This window comes from Ostrinia nubilalis, chromosome 12 (genome assembly GCF_963855985.1).
Source record: "Ostrinia nubilalis chromosome 12, ilOstNubi1.1, whole genome shotgun sequence".
Taxonomy (NCBI): Eukaryota; Metazoa; Arthropoda; class Insecta; order Lepidoptera; family Crambidae; genus Ostrinia; species Ostrinia nubilalis.
The window spans coordinates 11,209,902-11,225,270 of record NC_087099.1 but is presented as its reverse complement, the minus strand read 5'-3'; the positions used below and the strand labels follow the sequence as shown (position 1 = coordinate 11,225,270).

The following is a 15,369-nucleotide window of genomic DNA, read 5'->3' as shown; positions in this document are numbered from 1 at the left end:
TGGATGCGGGAGCGCAGGACCGTACATTGTGGAAAACCTTGGGGGAGGCCTTTGTCCAGCAGTGGACGTCATTTGGCTGAAACGAACGAACTAACATAAAATATCAAAACAGAATATAAGTACCTATCTCCGATTAATTATTGGGAAGCCTCCGCACGAATATTGTATAAAACTTTTTGTCAATAAACAATTTTTAATTTTTTAATTTTAATTTTTAATTTTAGAATAATATTAAGCCATATACCACAACATAATATTAAGTACACACTCATAATATGAGTGTTGTTGTTGTTGTTAAATGCATAACGTTATGCATTTAATGGAAATAATACAAATTAATATTTATTACCAATTTACTTAATTAAAATATACATAATTCAATGTTTAATTTTATAACAATATTTCAAAGCTATAAATAACATGACTTTTTTTTATTTATACTTTATAAATTACAATATTATGTCACTAAAATTAGTTAAGTGTAGTAAGTACCTACATTCGATGCAGCATTTTAATTTAAGGATCTAAAATCCTTTTTTAAGTACATTCGACGTAGCATTCGACAAAAGCAAAGGAAATCAAAACTTAACAGAACTTTCTGATTTGTCAAAAAACAAGATTGTTTTCAACCTTCATTAATTAATTATTTTGAACTTAACGAATCCGTCCTATCCCTAATTACCCTAATAGTGAATCGTTTGTCTAACGATCTACCTAATTAAAGTACTGAGCTTTCATCCTTAAGCGAGTGCAAATAAAAATTTTTCACTATAAATAATGAGGGTATGTCCATTTCAAACCATACTTGATTCAGATCTTGTAGCGAAAGTTGCTCCGACTGTCTCTAGTACTAACAAACTTCGAAGTCTTCGAACATGTCTACGCCACCCACTTCTACTAACAACTTGGAATCTACCAAGTCAGAGTCTGCCAAGAATGGAACGGTAAGTTTCATTTATTTGAAAAAAAAAAACTGCAATATTTTGCAATTTTCAAAATTTATTGGTTCATAATCATATTAGATTTGAAAAGGGAACTTTGTGAAATAAGATGTTAAAATACATAATTGTAAAAGCATATCTAATACTATTGTTTTATTGTTACAGCTTCAAAACAGCAACCAGTTGCTATCAACGGTCAACGGGAAACATTACCCGCAGGCAGCGGTGCCCGCTATATCCAACGGGCTGAGTCAGCAGGTGCCCACGCCGGCGTCGTCCAACGGGCACTACCAATTGTACTCTCTGCCGGCGACTACCAGCAACGGGCACCCGGGAACGGGCAGCGGACTCAGCTATGGTGTGAGCTCCTATGGAGTTCACTATACTGGCAATGGCAACGTAGGATACTCGCCTAACGTGAGCGGTGTCCAAACGGTGAGGCCTCCTACTAACGTTGTATATCCGTTCCGGCCCAACGGAGGCTACAACATGCCGAATGGAGGTAACGGCTCCGTGAACGGCGTGATGGTGGATGGTCGTTACGTAAGGCAAGCCTGGCCTGTGAGTGCGACCAACAAAGTCGTGAATGGGGTGAAGAAACAAAAGAGGAACCGGACTGCCTTCACAAGCCACCAGATGGTGGAGCTCGAGCAGGAGTACGCGAGGGCCCGTTACCTAGACCGTACTCGAAGAATCGAGCTATCCACCATACTAGGCTTAAATCAGCGGACGGTCAAGATCTGGTTCCAGAACAGGCGCATGAAGGAGAAAAAAGACCGTCTTGAAGAAGTGGCAGATTGTGATCTGCCACCTGCAAATATGGGCGACCTGCCCATATATGTTCAAGACGGTCAGCAGTGCGTTCCAGTGGGCATCGGAAACGGCCATTTTAATCCGGTATTGTGTGCAGAGATGCCGATGCCGTCGGTGCCGATGCCATCGGTGTCAATGCCATCGATGTCGATGCCATCGGTGCCGATGCCATCGGTGTCAATGTCATCAGTGCCGATGCCATCGGTGTCGATGCCATCTATGTCGATGCCATCAATTCCGATGCCGCCAATGGCGATGCCTCAAATGCTGCCTCATGCGCCTACGTCTCCATGCCTTGAGATGCCATACGTACCAGGAAACGCTATTCAGGTCAATGGCGTTCAAGCCCAACAACTACAGGATCCGGCTCCAGCGAGTGCGGGCACAGAAAACGCTGCTGGAGCTAATAATACCGAAGAAAATTGGGACCTGTCTTGGATCCGCAGCATCAACATCAGTGATGATTTGGAACAGTGAAAGTAGTTCCTGATCTGCTGCGGATCATAAATAGGCGTAAATGGTTCATCTCAAGGCAGCTCCAGGTGGTTTATTACGGCATTCACGACTGTGGAACAATTATTCAGAGAGTGAAGAAGACGCTTCAGTGCTCACGCACCAAGCCACGGGAGAAGACAGATTACAAGTCCTGGAACCAGTCATAAAACCACCTGGAGATATCACGCCATTCACGACTTTGCCAAGTAACACGGAGAAAACACTGAGTGAGGACACTGAAACAGATTTTAAATCCTGTAAAGTCATCTGGAAATGTGTCAAATTGTGTTTCGCGTAAGCGAAGAATATAAAAAAAAGTAACCAAAAATTATACAATATTTCAATGATGTTACCTATGTCAAAATGTTTTAAATTTATTTTAAAATTGCATTGTTATACTTACTGATAAAATTATGTTCTTAATTGTTATTATTTTAATTTAAATCAGAATCATTTTTATAATTTGTGATATTATGTGTAATTTTACGTATATGAGTACAACTAGTAACTAATGAGTACTAGCAAGTGACTTCAACATACAAGTTGAATTTGAAATAAAAATTAGGACATTATTTAAATTGTTGTTTAAATTGAACGGCTCAGACTTTTAACTTATATGAAACTTAAAGGATTTTTTTAAAGAAAAAAAAAAAGAAATTTATATCTACTTTTCTGAAATTGGAAATAAAAATCCTACTGCTGAACTTAACTGAATACTTAGTTAGAATTCTTGGTTTTTAAACCGGGTATAAAATAGGACAGGCTAAATATAAAATGCCATTATAATACTCGTATTTTAAATAAAAAATCGAAACATTCCGATAGAAATTCATTTACAAAATTGTTCTATTACTAAGTAATTACGACTTGATGATAGTAGTCCTACTAATATTATAAATGCGAGAGCGGATGTCTGGATGTATTAGGGGGCGTCCATAAATTACGTGAGACTTTTAGGGGGGGGGAGGGGGTCAAGAAAAACCTCACTAAATCTCACGTGGGGGAGAGGGGGGGTCTCAGGAAATAATATATCACGTAATTTTTTCCGCAAGAAATAGAGAAATAGAGTTTGCCAGAAAACTGGGTTTAAATCTTAAGTAAAAAAAATTGGCCAAGTGCGTGTCGTGCCACGCGCAGTGTAGGGTTCCGTAGTTGTCCGTCGTTAACAAAATATATTTCAGAAGCAAACAATAACTTCATCTAAAGTCGCTTTTAATATTTTCTTCCAAGGAATTTTTATTAGGTATAAAATTTTATAATACATGAGTTAAATGACTATTACTCTTAAACTAACTGACCTACCCTAACCGTTATAGTTTTCTTGAAAGTTCATAAAAAGCAGTATTATTATGAATTTTTCCAGATTTTTCAAGCCAACAGTCTAGTTTTTAGAGTGGGGGGACGCCCTGCTCGAACAAAAATTGGCACTTTAAAGTTTAATAGTTTGCAAACGGACCCCTAAATCGAAAAATAGTCTTTGAAACCCCCAAGTCATCCAACGATATCCTACACGATGGTGTAGAAGATGAAAAAAAATTCATCCCCACTTTACATGTAGGGGAGGTACCCTAAAAAAATGTTTTTTCAAAATTTTATTCTACTGTTTTGTCTAGTGCCAATAGTTTCCAAGCAAAACCTCGGACAGACAGACATATCGAAACTATACTCAACATCAAATAAACCGCACCTTCCGCGACGCGAACTTTATAGATTTTCTTCAGACACAATCATGGTACCCCAACAATATTGGTGTTATTTGAAAGCCCAATAAATATCCTTAAAGAAAAACACATTTAATTTCTTAATAAATGATTTACATATACCATAAATGTGACTCGAAAAAAGAACTCACTTTGGGCTCACCTCTGGGATCAATTAGACCAATTTTTATGGTTATAAAACCAAATAATGATCTCACGTGTCCTCTTTAATAGATTGATAGCGATTAATCCCAACTTAACGGTTTTATAGCCATAAAAGTTGGCTCAAGCGTAACTACCTATTTTCTGAAGAAGTGACTCTGGATCCTTCTAAAGACACATTTTTGGGGTAAAAACCTTTCCTTTAATGAAATGAAGCTTAGAACTAGCCTTTCAAATGGTGCCAATATTGGTGGGAAGTGGGGATGCATACGTTTTAAAGTGCTTGTTGCGGGAGGTGCGATTTATTTGATGTCGAGTGTATAAGGGTTCCTTGTCAGGACTACGGGACCCTAATAAAATATATTTTCTATGATGATAATTACATTTTATTCTATACCGTCTAAACAAATAAAACTAACAATGCTACCGTCTGCATGTGTGAATACTAAAATGCAGAATAAATGACGAAATTAAGAAAATTATAAAACAAGTTTTTTTTTATCAGTCGCGTAAAAAATGACATGCATTAAATGTATGATCATTGTACAGCGCCCCTAGCAGATACTTTCAAGAACTAAAATCTTTAACTTTATAGATCTTTTTGATGCACTCGTTAGCAACAACGGTAAATGCAAACTCGCACTAAGCACACAAAAAAAACTTTCTCAGTTAAATTACTCGAAAACTATTAAATTTCGGATTTTTTTAAAATATCACGTGAGATTAGGGGGTGGGGGAGGGGGTCAGGCAAAATCTCACCAAATCTCACCAAGGGGGGCGGGGGGGTTGAAAAATAGCCAAAATTGTCTCACGTAATTTATGGACGCCCCCTTACTTGCACTTAATTTGAAGCTGCATATAATCAAACAAGGCTGTATGTTTCTTTAATAAAAGATAAATAAAAATAAAAAACTTGTCTGTATGTTTGTTGCTCTTTCACGCAAAAACTACTGAACGGATTTTGATCAAACTTTACAGTATTATTGCTTATAACTCAGAATTACATAAAAAATAAAATGATCTCCAAACTGAATTTCCCGCGGGTGAAACCGGGGGCAAATTAAGATAGTATACCATAATCAAGATTATTGCGTTATTCGTTTCTAAATTTGACTCATAGCGCCATCTATACGAGGTGGTCGGATCTACATACGGTTTACAGCGAAGGATTCTAAGCATTATGAAGGCTTTGATGCGTTTTGTGGCCAGGATTCACATTTAGAAGAAAAATATTATACACAAGTTACCCCAAGCCAAGGAAAATGAAACCTTTTTTCATTCATTATAAATAACATTTTCTATTCTAATATGACTAAAAAACAGTACGTAAAAAACTTACGCTCCCCGAAACGAGACGAGTTTCCACAACACATTTTCCCGGCTACAATTTCGTTTACTGCTTATTCAGATAGATGGCGTTAACTCTAATATAAATTTCCCAATTTTTTCATTCGTTTAGTTATAAAACGCAAAAGTTTAATGTTTTCAATGCATATAGAACTAGGTACGTGATTTTAATTTGTAAGGTGGCATCTTCATCCATACGTTAATTATTTTTAACCATAAAATGATTAAGTACTCACAGAAGTTAGAAAGAAACATCCAACTACCAGCTAAATTAAATTATTGTGTTTTATAAACCTACAAAATAAACATGACATCCTGTCAGAAAAGTTTACTTCTACATAAATAACAATTGTTCCTTTAAAACCACATTAATATTTTAAGCTTTGCTCTGATTACTGCAGGTCGCGTAAAAATTGATATTGATATAAATATACACCAGATAAATAGGTAGGTATTCTTAGGTATAGTAAAATATTAATTTCGGACTTTGGTTAACCTAATTTCTGTACCCCCAGTGAAAAGGGATCTAACTCGACTTAGATCAAAATTGACTTTATAACATAATGTGAATCTCTGAAAAATTAGCTATTTTTGTATCTAATCGGTATGTTTCTACGACGTATAGAAAAGAAAATAATGTTGTGCCAAATGATACAAGTAAGGCTTTGTGAACCAATTTTGAGTTTTCTTTCGTGTATATTGATACATGTCTACTTTTAACAAAGTGTACCGGAGGCTTCTTTAAATTTTTTATTGTGTCAAGAGGTATGACTCGTGTTACTACTTTTTACACGATTGAAGTTGTTCAGATTGAATTTGTGATTAACAATATAAGATGACTCATATTAATATACACAAAAAAAACTATGTATTGTTGGTTGGTGAAAAAGAATGTAACTTAATTTATATCACAAAAAGTAAAAAACAAAAGGTTATTTTTTTTGTGTATAATGATTCAATTAGACTAATACCATTAACCACAAAAGTTACGTACATGTGTAAAATGTTATAAGTTACTTAGATCAGAAACATTTGAAAATCGCAACTAATAATTTGGTTAATTATTTGGTGTAAAATGATATAACTTAGCCCAAACGTCAGATTAAAGGAAAAAATAATGTCGTAGTTTATAAATCAAAGAACTTTAGTTAATAGTTTTAATAAATAATGGTGAACATCTACTAGTAGTAAAACATATAATTGAATTCAAAGTGCCTAACGTTGTCAATAAAAGTACTTAATAAGTGCATTATAGAATTTACAAGAGCTCCAACTACCAGAACTCTTTATAAACAAAACTCATCACCTTTGACAACAAATTGAACTGGGCGAGTCATGTCGAGAACAAAATAAAAATGGCCTGTATAGCATTCCATCAGTGCAAGAGACTCATTGGTAGTAGATGAGGTCTCAACCCAAAGATAACACTTTGGCTGTACACGTCGGTTATATGGCCCTCTTACACATATTATTATGGATCACTTGTATGGTGGCATAGAACACAACTATCCACAGCAAGATCAAAACTCCAAAGCCTGCAACGCATAGTAAGCATAGCGGCCACTAGTTGCATGAGAACCACTCCATCGACATCACTTGAGTACCTTCTGAATCTTAGATCTTTAGACCTCTTCATTTAGGAGGAAGCGCAAGCAGCCGCTTTAAGACTTAAAGGTCAAGGACATACAGTGTGAGTCACGTTAAAGTGTACATATGAAAATAGATGAAACTAGACCTATTTTTATCGACAAAAAAGAGGTCAAATTTTTTTTGAGATTTTTTTTTAATTTTTTATAGAATTTTTTTTCTTCCAATTACTTATTGTAAAGAAAACGTAATAACTTTTAAACCAAGCGGTATATCCTGATAAAATAAAAACAGTAATAATGCTAAATAACAGGCGATACTAAAAAAATACATAAAATACCAAAAAAGGCCAACAAATAATAAAAAAATGATACTTTTTGAAAAAAATTTGCTTTTAAATTCGTGTTTTTTTGGTTATTTGATAAATTTCTCCAAAAAATGCCCCTATAACCGGTGGTTTTTATTACTTTGTATTATTCTCTATCGTATTACCTTCGTAAAACAAAAAATCACATGTCTCTATCCCTATCACAACGTTTGCAATGATCGTTTGAACTAAGCCTCTCCGGGCGCGCCATTCAACGCTTCGTTAACAACGAAACTGAAAATGGCTCTAGATTTATTATTTTGATAAAGACAAGTTAGATTTCAAATAAAAACCAAAGATTTCGACGTAAAATAAGCATTTTAGTTAAAATTAAAATTGTCTCTACCTGTAGCGGAGAATAATGTTGTGGCAGGCCTTTGTTCAAACGATCATAGCAAATGTTGTGATAGGGTTAGAGACATGCCATTTTTGATTTTACAAAGATAATACGATAGAGAATAATACAAAGTAATAAGAACCACCTATTATAGGGGCATTTTTTTGAGAAATTTATCAAATAACCAAAAAAATACGAATTTTTGAGAAGATTTTTTTCAAAAAGTATCATTTTTTATTTTTTGTTGGCATTTTCTGGGTATTTTATGTATTTTTTTAGTATCGCCTGTTATTTAGCATTATTACTGTTTTTATTTTATCAGGATATACCTCTTAGTTTAAAAGTTATTACGTTTTCTTTACGAGAAGTAATTGGAAGAAAAAAAATTCAATAAAAAATTTAAAAAAAATGACAAAAAATTTTTGACCTCTTTTTTGTCGATAAAAATAGGTCTAGTTTCACATATTTTCATATGTACACTTTAACGTGACTCACACTGTATAAGAAGCAAAACAAGGAGACAGGACATTTCACGATCCTGCACAAAACCCTAATAAAAGAAATACCTCTCACCGAGGCACCCATCGACAGAATTCCCTGTGTTCAAATCTTCGATTGAAGATATAATATCCAGCTTACAGCGGAAACGCAAGATTGCTCTGGAATCAATGAACTTAGGATATACACTAATGGCTCCAAAATCCAAAAAGGTACAGGAGCTGGTGTCTTCTCGAATTACCTAAATATACTTAGAATATCTACAACACTAGATAAACACAATACAATTTTCCAAGCAGAATGCAATCAGAGCAGCACAGGCGGTTGCAACCATAGACATCCGAGGTCTGAATATAAAAATAATCTCAGATAGTGCAAGCAATACAAAGCAACTTAATATTACTACATTATAATACTTATATTGGAATGCCATGACGCGCTCCTAAGTCATTGCAGACGCAAATGGCGTTACCCTGCACTCCTGAAGTAGATCAAAGGGCGCAGTAACTCCTTGGGCAACGACGCAGCAGATGAACTGGCCAGAAAGGGATCGTACACGACAGTATTTAGTCCGGAACAATTACCTATAATGCCGATACCATAAGCACAGATCAAGACCTGGCTGCGCTCCAAAATAGAAAAATAACACCACACAGAATGGAAAGATTGTGAAAGATGCAGGCAAACAAAAGATGCAGTTGTGGATATATCGAAAAAGTTCTCCCGCAGCCTCATAAGACTAAACAGGGACAACATCCACAAGGTCCTAAGTGTAATAACAGGTATGTTAAACAAACACCTACACAATATAGCTGTTACAGACAGCCTACTGTGTAGAATATGCATGGAGGCAGAAGAAAAACCGCAGCACGTGCACAAGTAGTGCACAAGCGTAGCAGATCAACAGGCTCAAATTCTCCAATCACCAGGGTCGCTGTAGAAGGCCTGTAGCGACCTAGATAGGCTGCTGCTACTTGGGGGGATCTGGAGCGATTGGAATAGGAAGATAAACTACAAATAGCACACAATGGTCTAATCAAGAGGTTAAGTGCAATATTCGATTGCCCTGAGAAACTATCTACGAAAGTCCTTATGAATGGATACTATGAATAAAGTAAATAATTATGTAAATGGCATGTGTTGCTGGACTTTATCTGCTTAGCTCGCAAGTATAACATGTCTTGTTAATTCATGTCTCTATTGATTTAAGAAGATTCCCGCCCTAGGCAGTTCGATTTTTTCAAGTTATTTATGATTTAAGAAGAGTCTGACAAGGGTGGCTAAATTTCTTGCGCTGCTTCTTCTCAGCACTGGTCCATTTATGTCCCAAAATTATTGTAGGGTTCAAGTAATACTAGGACGTGTTAAAGGGCTGTTTAAAAGCCTCTTTGTTGAAAACAAATGCATTTTATGAATTTACTTTTATATTCAACTCGGATGGGCAGCGTTCGGGAAGCTTCGCCATATACTCACGTCCGAAATACCGCAGTGTCTTAAGTCGAAAGTATTTGACCAATGCGTGTTGCCAGTGATGGTATACGGATCTGAGACGTGGTCGCTTACTATGGGCCTCATAAGAAGGCTCAAGGTCACCCAAAGGGCGATGGAGCGGGCTATGCTCGGAGTTTCCCTGCGTGATCGAATCAGAAATGAGGAGATCCGCAGGAGAACCAAAGTAACCGACATAGCTCGCAGAATTGCTAAAATCAAGTGGCAGTGGGCGGGGCACATAGCTCGTAGAGACGATGGCCGTTGGGGCAGGAAAGTTCTCGAGTGGCGACCACGGGCTGGAAGACGTAGCGTGGGCAGGCCTCCTACTAGGTGGACCGACGATCTGGTAAAGGTCGCGGGAAGAGCCTGGATGCGGGCAGCGCAGGACCGTTCATTGTGGAAAACCTTGGGGGAGGCCTTTGTCCAGCAGTGGACGTCATTTGGCTGAAAAGAAGAAGAAGAAGAAGACTTTTATATTATCCTTCTGTAGCCAAAAGGCAATCAATATACCTAGACATCACCATCTCTGGTCCAGGGTTTGATTCCTAAAAGGGTAATTGTAGAAAACAAACTTTTCTCTGTCTCCTGTCTAATTAGTTCATGTGAAACCATTGTTGTTTCTGGTCTTTACTACACAATTGCTTCAGCTATACTTACTTTATAATAGGAGATAATGTATGTGATTTAGGCCGATATCATTCATGGTATATGGTGTAATAATGAATAAAATAGTAGTTTCAGATCAGAATAAACATTTAAGGAGTAAATAATTAGAATTCAGTCTCAAATTCTAGCCTTATTCCTTTACAGTCGCCACTTATATCACTTTACACATAATTATTAGGATACTTAGATCGCTATTATGTTAGTTAGACCAGTTTACACATTTTTTTTCTCTCCACAAAATTGGTGTTTATTAATATAAGTAACAATTTTTGGACGATTTACCCTAAATAACCTGAAATAATGATTCCTCATAGTGTAATTACTTATGTTTGTTTTACAACTTTTTCTAAAATTGAAAAAACAAAAAATTATCAACAAAAATGGTGGAAAATGTATCACTTTACACTTGTTAGCGTGTGGTTAATTCAGTGTGGTGTAAAATGATTTATATCTCATTACATCACTTTACACGAATGTAAAGTTGTCGTGCATGGTGATATAACTAGGTTTTTATTTAATTACGAAAAAACCACATGCTATATTTCCCAAACTGGCACACTGCCTAATTATATCTAACATTACCTTTCACCTAAAAAATATTTCACCAAGTTATCTCTAATAGCGACGAAGCAGGATTTTTTTTAACTTCAAATGCGATTTCCCAAAAATCACCATTTTCGACTTAACTCCCTTTTCACTGGGGGTACAGATTTATGCCCTGAAAAAAATCATCTCTAATGCAAAAGCAGATGAATTTAGCTTTATGCCTACATTTGAAAATTATTCATCATAGTAACGGTTAAGTACTTTGCCAAAGTATAAAATATTTTACAAAATGTAAAGTTGTCCAGTGTCTTTTGAGACCTAACTGACCATGATGCTAAGATATAAGAAGAAGTACTATCATTAATATCAAAAAAGTTATTACCTAATATTCATATTTCGCCTAATAACTGAACTAGGTACCTATGTCAGGCATGAAATAATACAAATTAATATTTTAACATTTATTTATTTAAAATATAATAATTTTCAATGTTTCATGTTTAAAAATTTAATTACAATAAGTATTTTGAAGCTATATAAAGTAACATAATATTTTAAACAACAAATTGTCAATCTTTGTATTAAACTACTATTTTATATAATACCTTAATAAAATGTAATATGTCACTAAACTCATTCTTTCAATTAAATGCTGCATCGTCTATGTACTTTTTATAAGTATAATATTACATACAATAGCTTAAATTTATAATTTAATTTTGTTAAACAGTATGTCCATTGTTTATTATTCATACAAAACTAAGAATAACAAAAGCAAAGGAAATCAGAACTTATCAGAATATTCTGATGTGTCGAAAAACAAGATATTTTAATGTCGAAAAACAAGATTGTTTTCAACCTTCATTAATTACTTGTTTTAAACTTAACGAATCTATCCTACTGTCCCTAATCGCCCTAAATGTTTTTCACTTTTTATCATTTATATGAGGGTATAAATGATAAAATTATAGTTATAGTATCATTTCAAATCATACCCGATTCACGTCTTGTAATGAAAGTTGCTCAGACTGTCTCCAGTTAACCATGTCTACGCGTCTACGCCACCCACTCCAATTATTATTAACTTGGACTCTCCCAAGGGGATCTTCGAGGCTGATTATAAGCAGTTATGGAATCAAGATTCGACAGAGTCTGCCAAGAATGGAATAGTAAGTACCTATTCATACATTTGAAAAAAAATATTGGTTCATATAATACAGAACACTGTTAATACAATAAAGAACAGAATTCCGCAGAACGAGGAAAGCCGACCCCATATAATGGTAAATGGCTAGAACAAAGAAGAAGATTGGTATATCTAATATATTTTTATTGTTACAGCTTCAAGAATGGATTATGGAGCCACTACAGCTTGATTTCAGCGAACAGAAGGTTCCAGTATCCTCCACATTCAACGGGCTGAGTCAGCAGGTGCCCATGCCAGCGACTACTAGCAACGGGCACCCTCTACACATTTCGGTAACCAGTAACGGATACGCCACCAAATTCCAACGCCTGGGACGAGAAAGAGTTCCAGTTATGATGTGAGCTCCTACGGAGTTCACTATACTAAATCCAATGGCAACGTGGGATACTCGCCGAACATGAGCGGTGTCCAAACGGTGAGGACTTCTTTTTTTATTATTATTAAACCATTCCGGTCTAACGGTGGGTACAATATGCCGAATGGAGGTTATGCAAGGCCAAGCTGGCCTAGTCAATGCGACAAAGTCGTGAATGGCGTAAAGAAGCAAAAGAGGATCTGGACAGCTTTCACAAACCACCAGATGATGGAGCTCGAATAGGAGTACGCGAGGGTCCGTTACTTAGACCGTACCCGAAGAATCGAGTTGTCCAATACACTGCGCTTACATCAGCGGACGGTGAAGATCTGGTCCTAGAACAAGCGCATGAAGGAGAAAAAAGACTGTCTTAAGAGCCAGTTTCTGAACATCCACCTGCAAATATGGATGATCTGCCCATATTTGTACAAGACGGTCAGTAGTAAAGGCCAGGCTGGCCTGTCATTAGACCAACAAAGTCGTGAATGGTGTAAAGAAGCAGAAGAGGATCAGGACAGCTTTCACAAGCCACCAGATGGTAGAGCTGGAACAGGAGTATACGAGGGTCCGCTACTTAGACCGTACCCGAAGAATCGAGCTGTCCACTACACTGCGCGTCAGCTTCTGAACATCCACCTGCAAATATGGATGATCTGCCCATATTTGTACAAGACGGTCAGTAGTAAAGGCCAGGCTGGCCTGTCATTAGACCAATAAAGTCGTGAATGGCGTAATAAAGCAGAAGAGGATCTGGACAGCCTTCACAAGCCACCAGATGATGGAGCTCGAACAGGAGTACGTGGGGGTCCGCTACTTAGACCGTACCCGAAGAATCGAGCTGTCCACTACACTGTGGTTAGACGGTGAAGAACTGTTTCCAGAACAGGCGCATGAAGCAGAAGAACGACCATCTTGAAGAAGAGTCAGCTTCTGAATATCCACTTGCAAATATGAATGACCTGCCCATATATGTTCAAGATTGTTAGCAAAACGTTCCGGTGGGCGTCGGAAACCGCAATGTTTTGCAGAGATAACGATGCTATCGATGCCTCACATGCTACTTCCAGCACCGACGCTAGTACCGGTTCGCACCGGTACAGAAAACTACACGAGGATCCGCTACTTAGACCGTACCCGAAGAATCGAGCTGTCTACTACACTGCGCGTTAGCTTCTGAACATCCACCTGGTAATATGGATGATCTGCCCATATTTGTACAAGACGGTCAGTAGTAAAGAGCAGCCTGGCCTGTTAATGCGACCAACAAAGTCGTGAATGGTGTAAAGAAGCAGAAGAGGATCAGGATAGCCTTCACAAGCCACCAGATGATGGAGCTGGAACAGGTATAAGTGAGGGTCCGCTACTTAGACCGTACCCGAAGAATCGAGCTGTCCACTACACTGTGATTAGACGGTGAAGAACTGTTTCCAGAACAGGCGCATGAAGCAGAAGAACGACCATCTTGAAGAAGAGTCAGCTTCTGAATATCCACTTGCAAATATGAATGACCTGCCCATATATGTTCAAGATTGTTAGCAAAACGTTCCGGTGGGCGTCGGAAACCGCAATGTTTTGCAGAGATAACGATGCTATCGATGCCTCACATGCTACTTCCAGCACCGACGCTAGTACCGGTTCGCACCGGTACAGAAAACTACGCGAGGATCCGCTACTTAGACCGTACCCGAAGAATCGAGCTGTCTACTACACTGCGCGTTAGCTTCTGAACATCCACCTGGTAATATGGATGATCTGCCCATATTTGTACAAGACGGTCAGTAGTAAAGAGCAGCCTGGCCTGTCAATGCGACCAACAAAGTCGTGAATGGTGTAAAGAAGCAGTATATATAGTATGAATGACCTGCCCATATTTGTTCAAGACTGTTAGCAAAACGTTCCGGTGGGCGTCGGAAACCGCAATGTTTTGCAGAGATAACGATGCTATCAAGAAGAGTCAGCTTCTGAATATCCACCTGCAAATATGAATGACCTGCCCATATTTGTTCAAGACTGTTAGCAAAACGTTCCGGTGGGCGTCGGAAACCGCAATGTTTTGCAGAGATAACGATGCTATCGATACTTCCAGCACCGACGCTAGTACCGGTTCGCACCGGTACAGAAAACTACAACAATCCGCTTCTCGAAAACTGCTTAAATTATACAAGCAGTTTAAAAGCAGAAGAAAATATTGAAAAGCTCTCCATATTTGAGCTAGCCTATTTATAATGCTACACCAGTTTACTAACTCCAAATCAACCAGGCCGGACCAGCGACTCTTAACATGGCGGAGAATCCCATTCGGGTGTCCTTGTTGCAACTATCAACAATTGAAGTGTAAATTCACCATCCAAAAGAGGAAGTAGAAACTATGGTTTAAAGTGAATCCGCAATTTAAAAATTATACTGCAGTAACGCACACAGTTTAATCTGCAGTCTGTAATGGGCGATAAATTGGAAAAAGCCCAGAAATCAATATAGATCCAAAAATAATCGTTGTATCAAATTGATGATACAAAATCTTGAATCCAAATATTCACAGAATTCCTATCTACATCACCCTGTATACATGAAAAGGCTGAATTAGCGGAGGGGCTACATTAAGTATGAATGATACCTTAATTATTGACTTAGAACCAATACCGAATCAGAAAAGGAGGACTGTTCCACTCAAGGCAGACATCACGCCTTAGCGTAAGCGAAGATTATAAAACAAAACCTGTTAAACATTATTACACAATTTTGAATATGTGTACAATAGAGCTTTTGATTGAATTGATTGTATTAAAAATTTGGAGTTATGTACCTAAATAGTTGTTTAAATTAACAAGTTAAAGGCTCAGACTATAATAATTTACAC

The 15,369-nt window shown here is 37.2% G+C and overlaps 1 protein-coding gene across 1 annotated transcript; it reads left to right on the top strand.

Annotated features, from left to right (window-relative positions):
* Window positions 1-875: 875 nt before the first annotated feature.
* LOC135076698 (homeobox protein lin-39-like) lies at window positions 876-2,231 on the top strand. Its single transcript, XM_063971118.1, has 2 exons — window positions 876-944; window positions 1,107-2,231. Exons 1-2 carry the CDS (start codon window positions 876-878, stop codon window positions 2,229-2,231), a joined length of 1,194 nt encoding a protein of 397 aa, XP_063827188.1.
* Window positions 2,232-15,369: the final 13,138 nt, after the last annotated feature.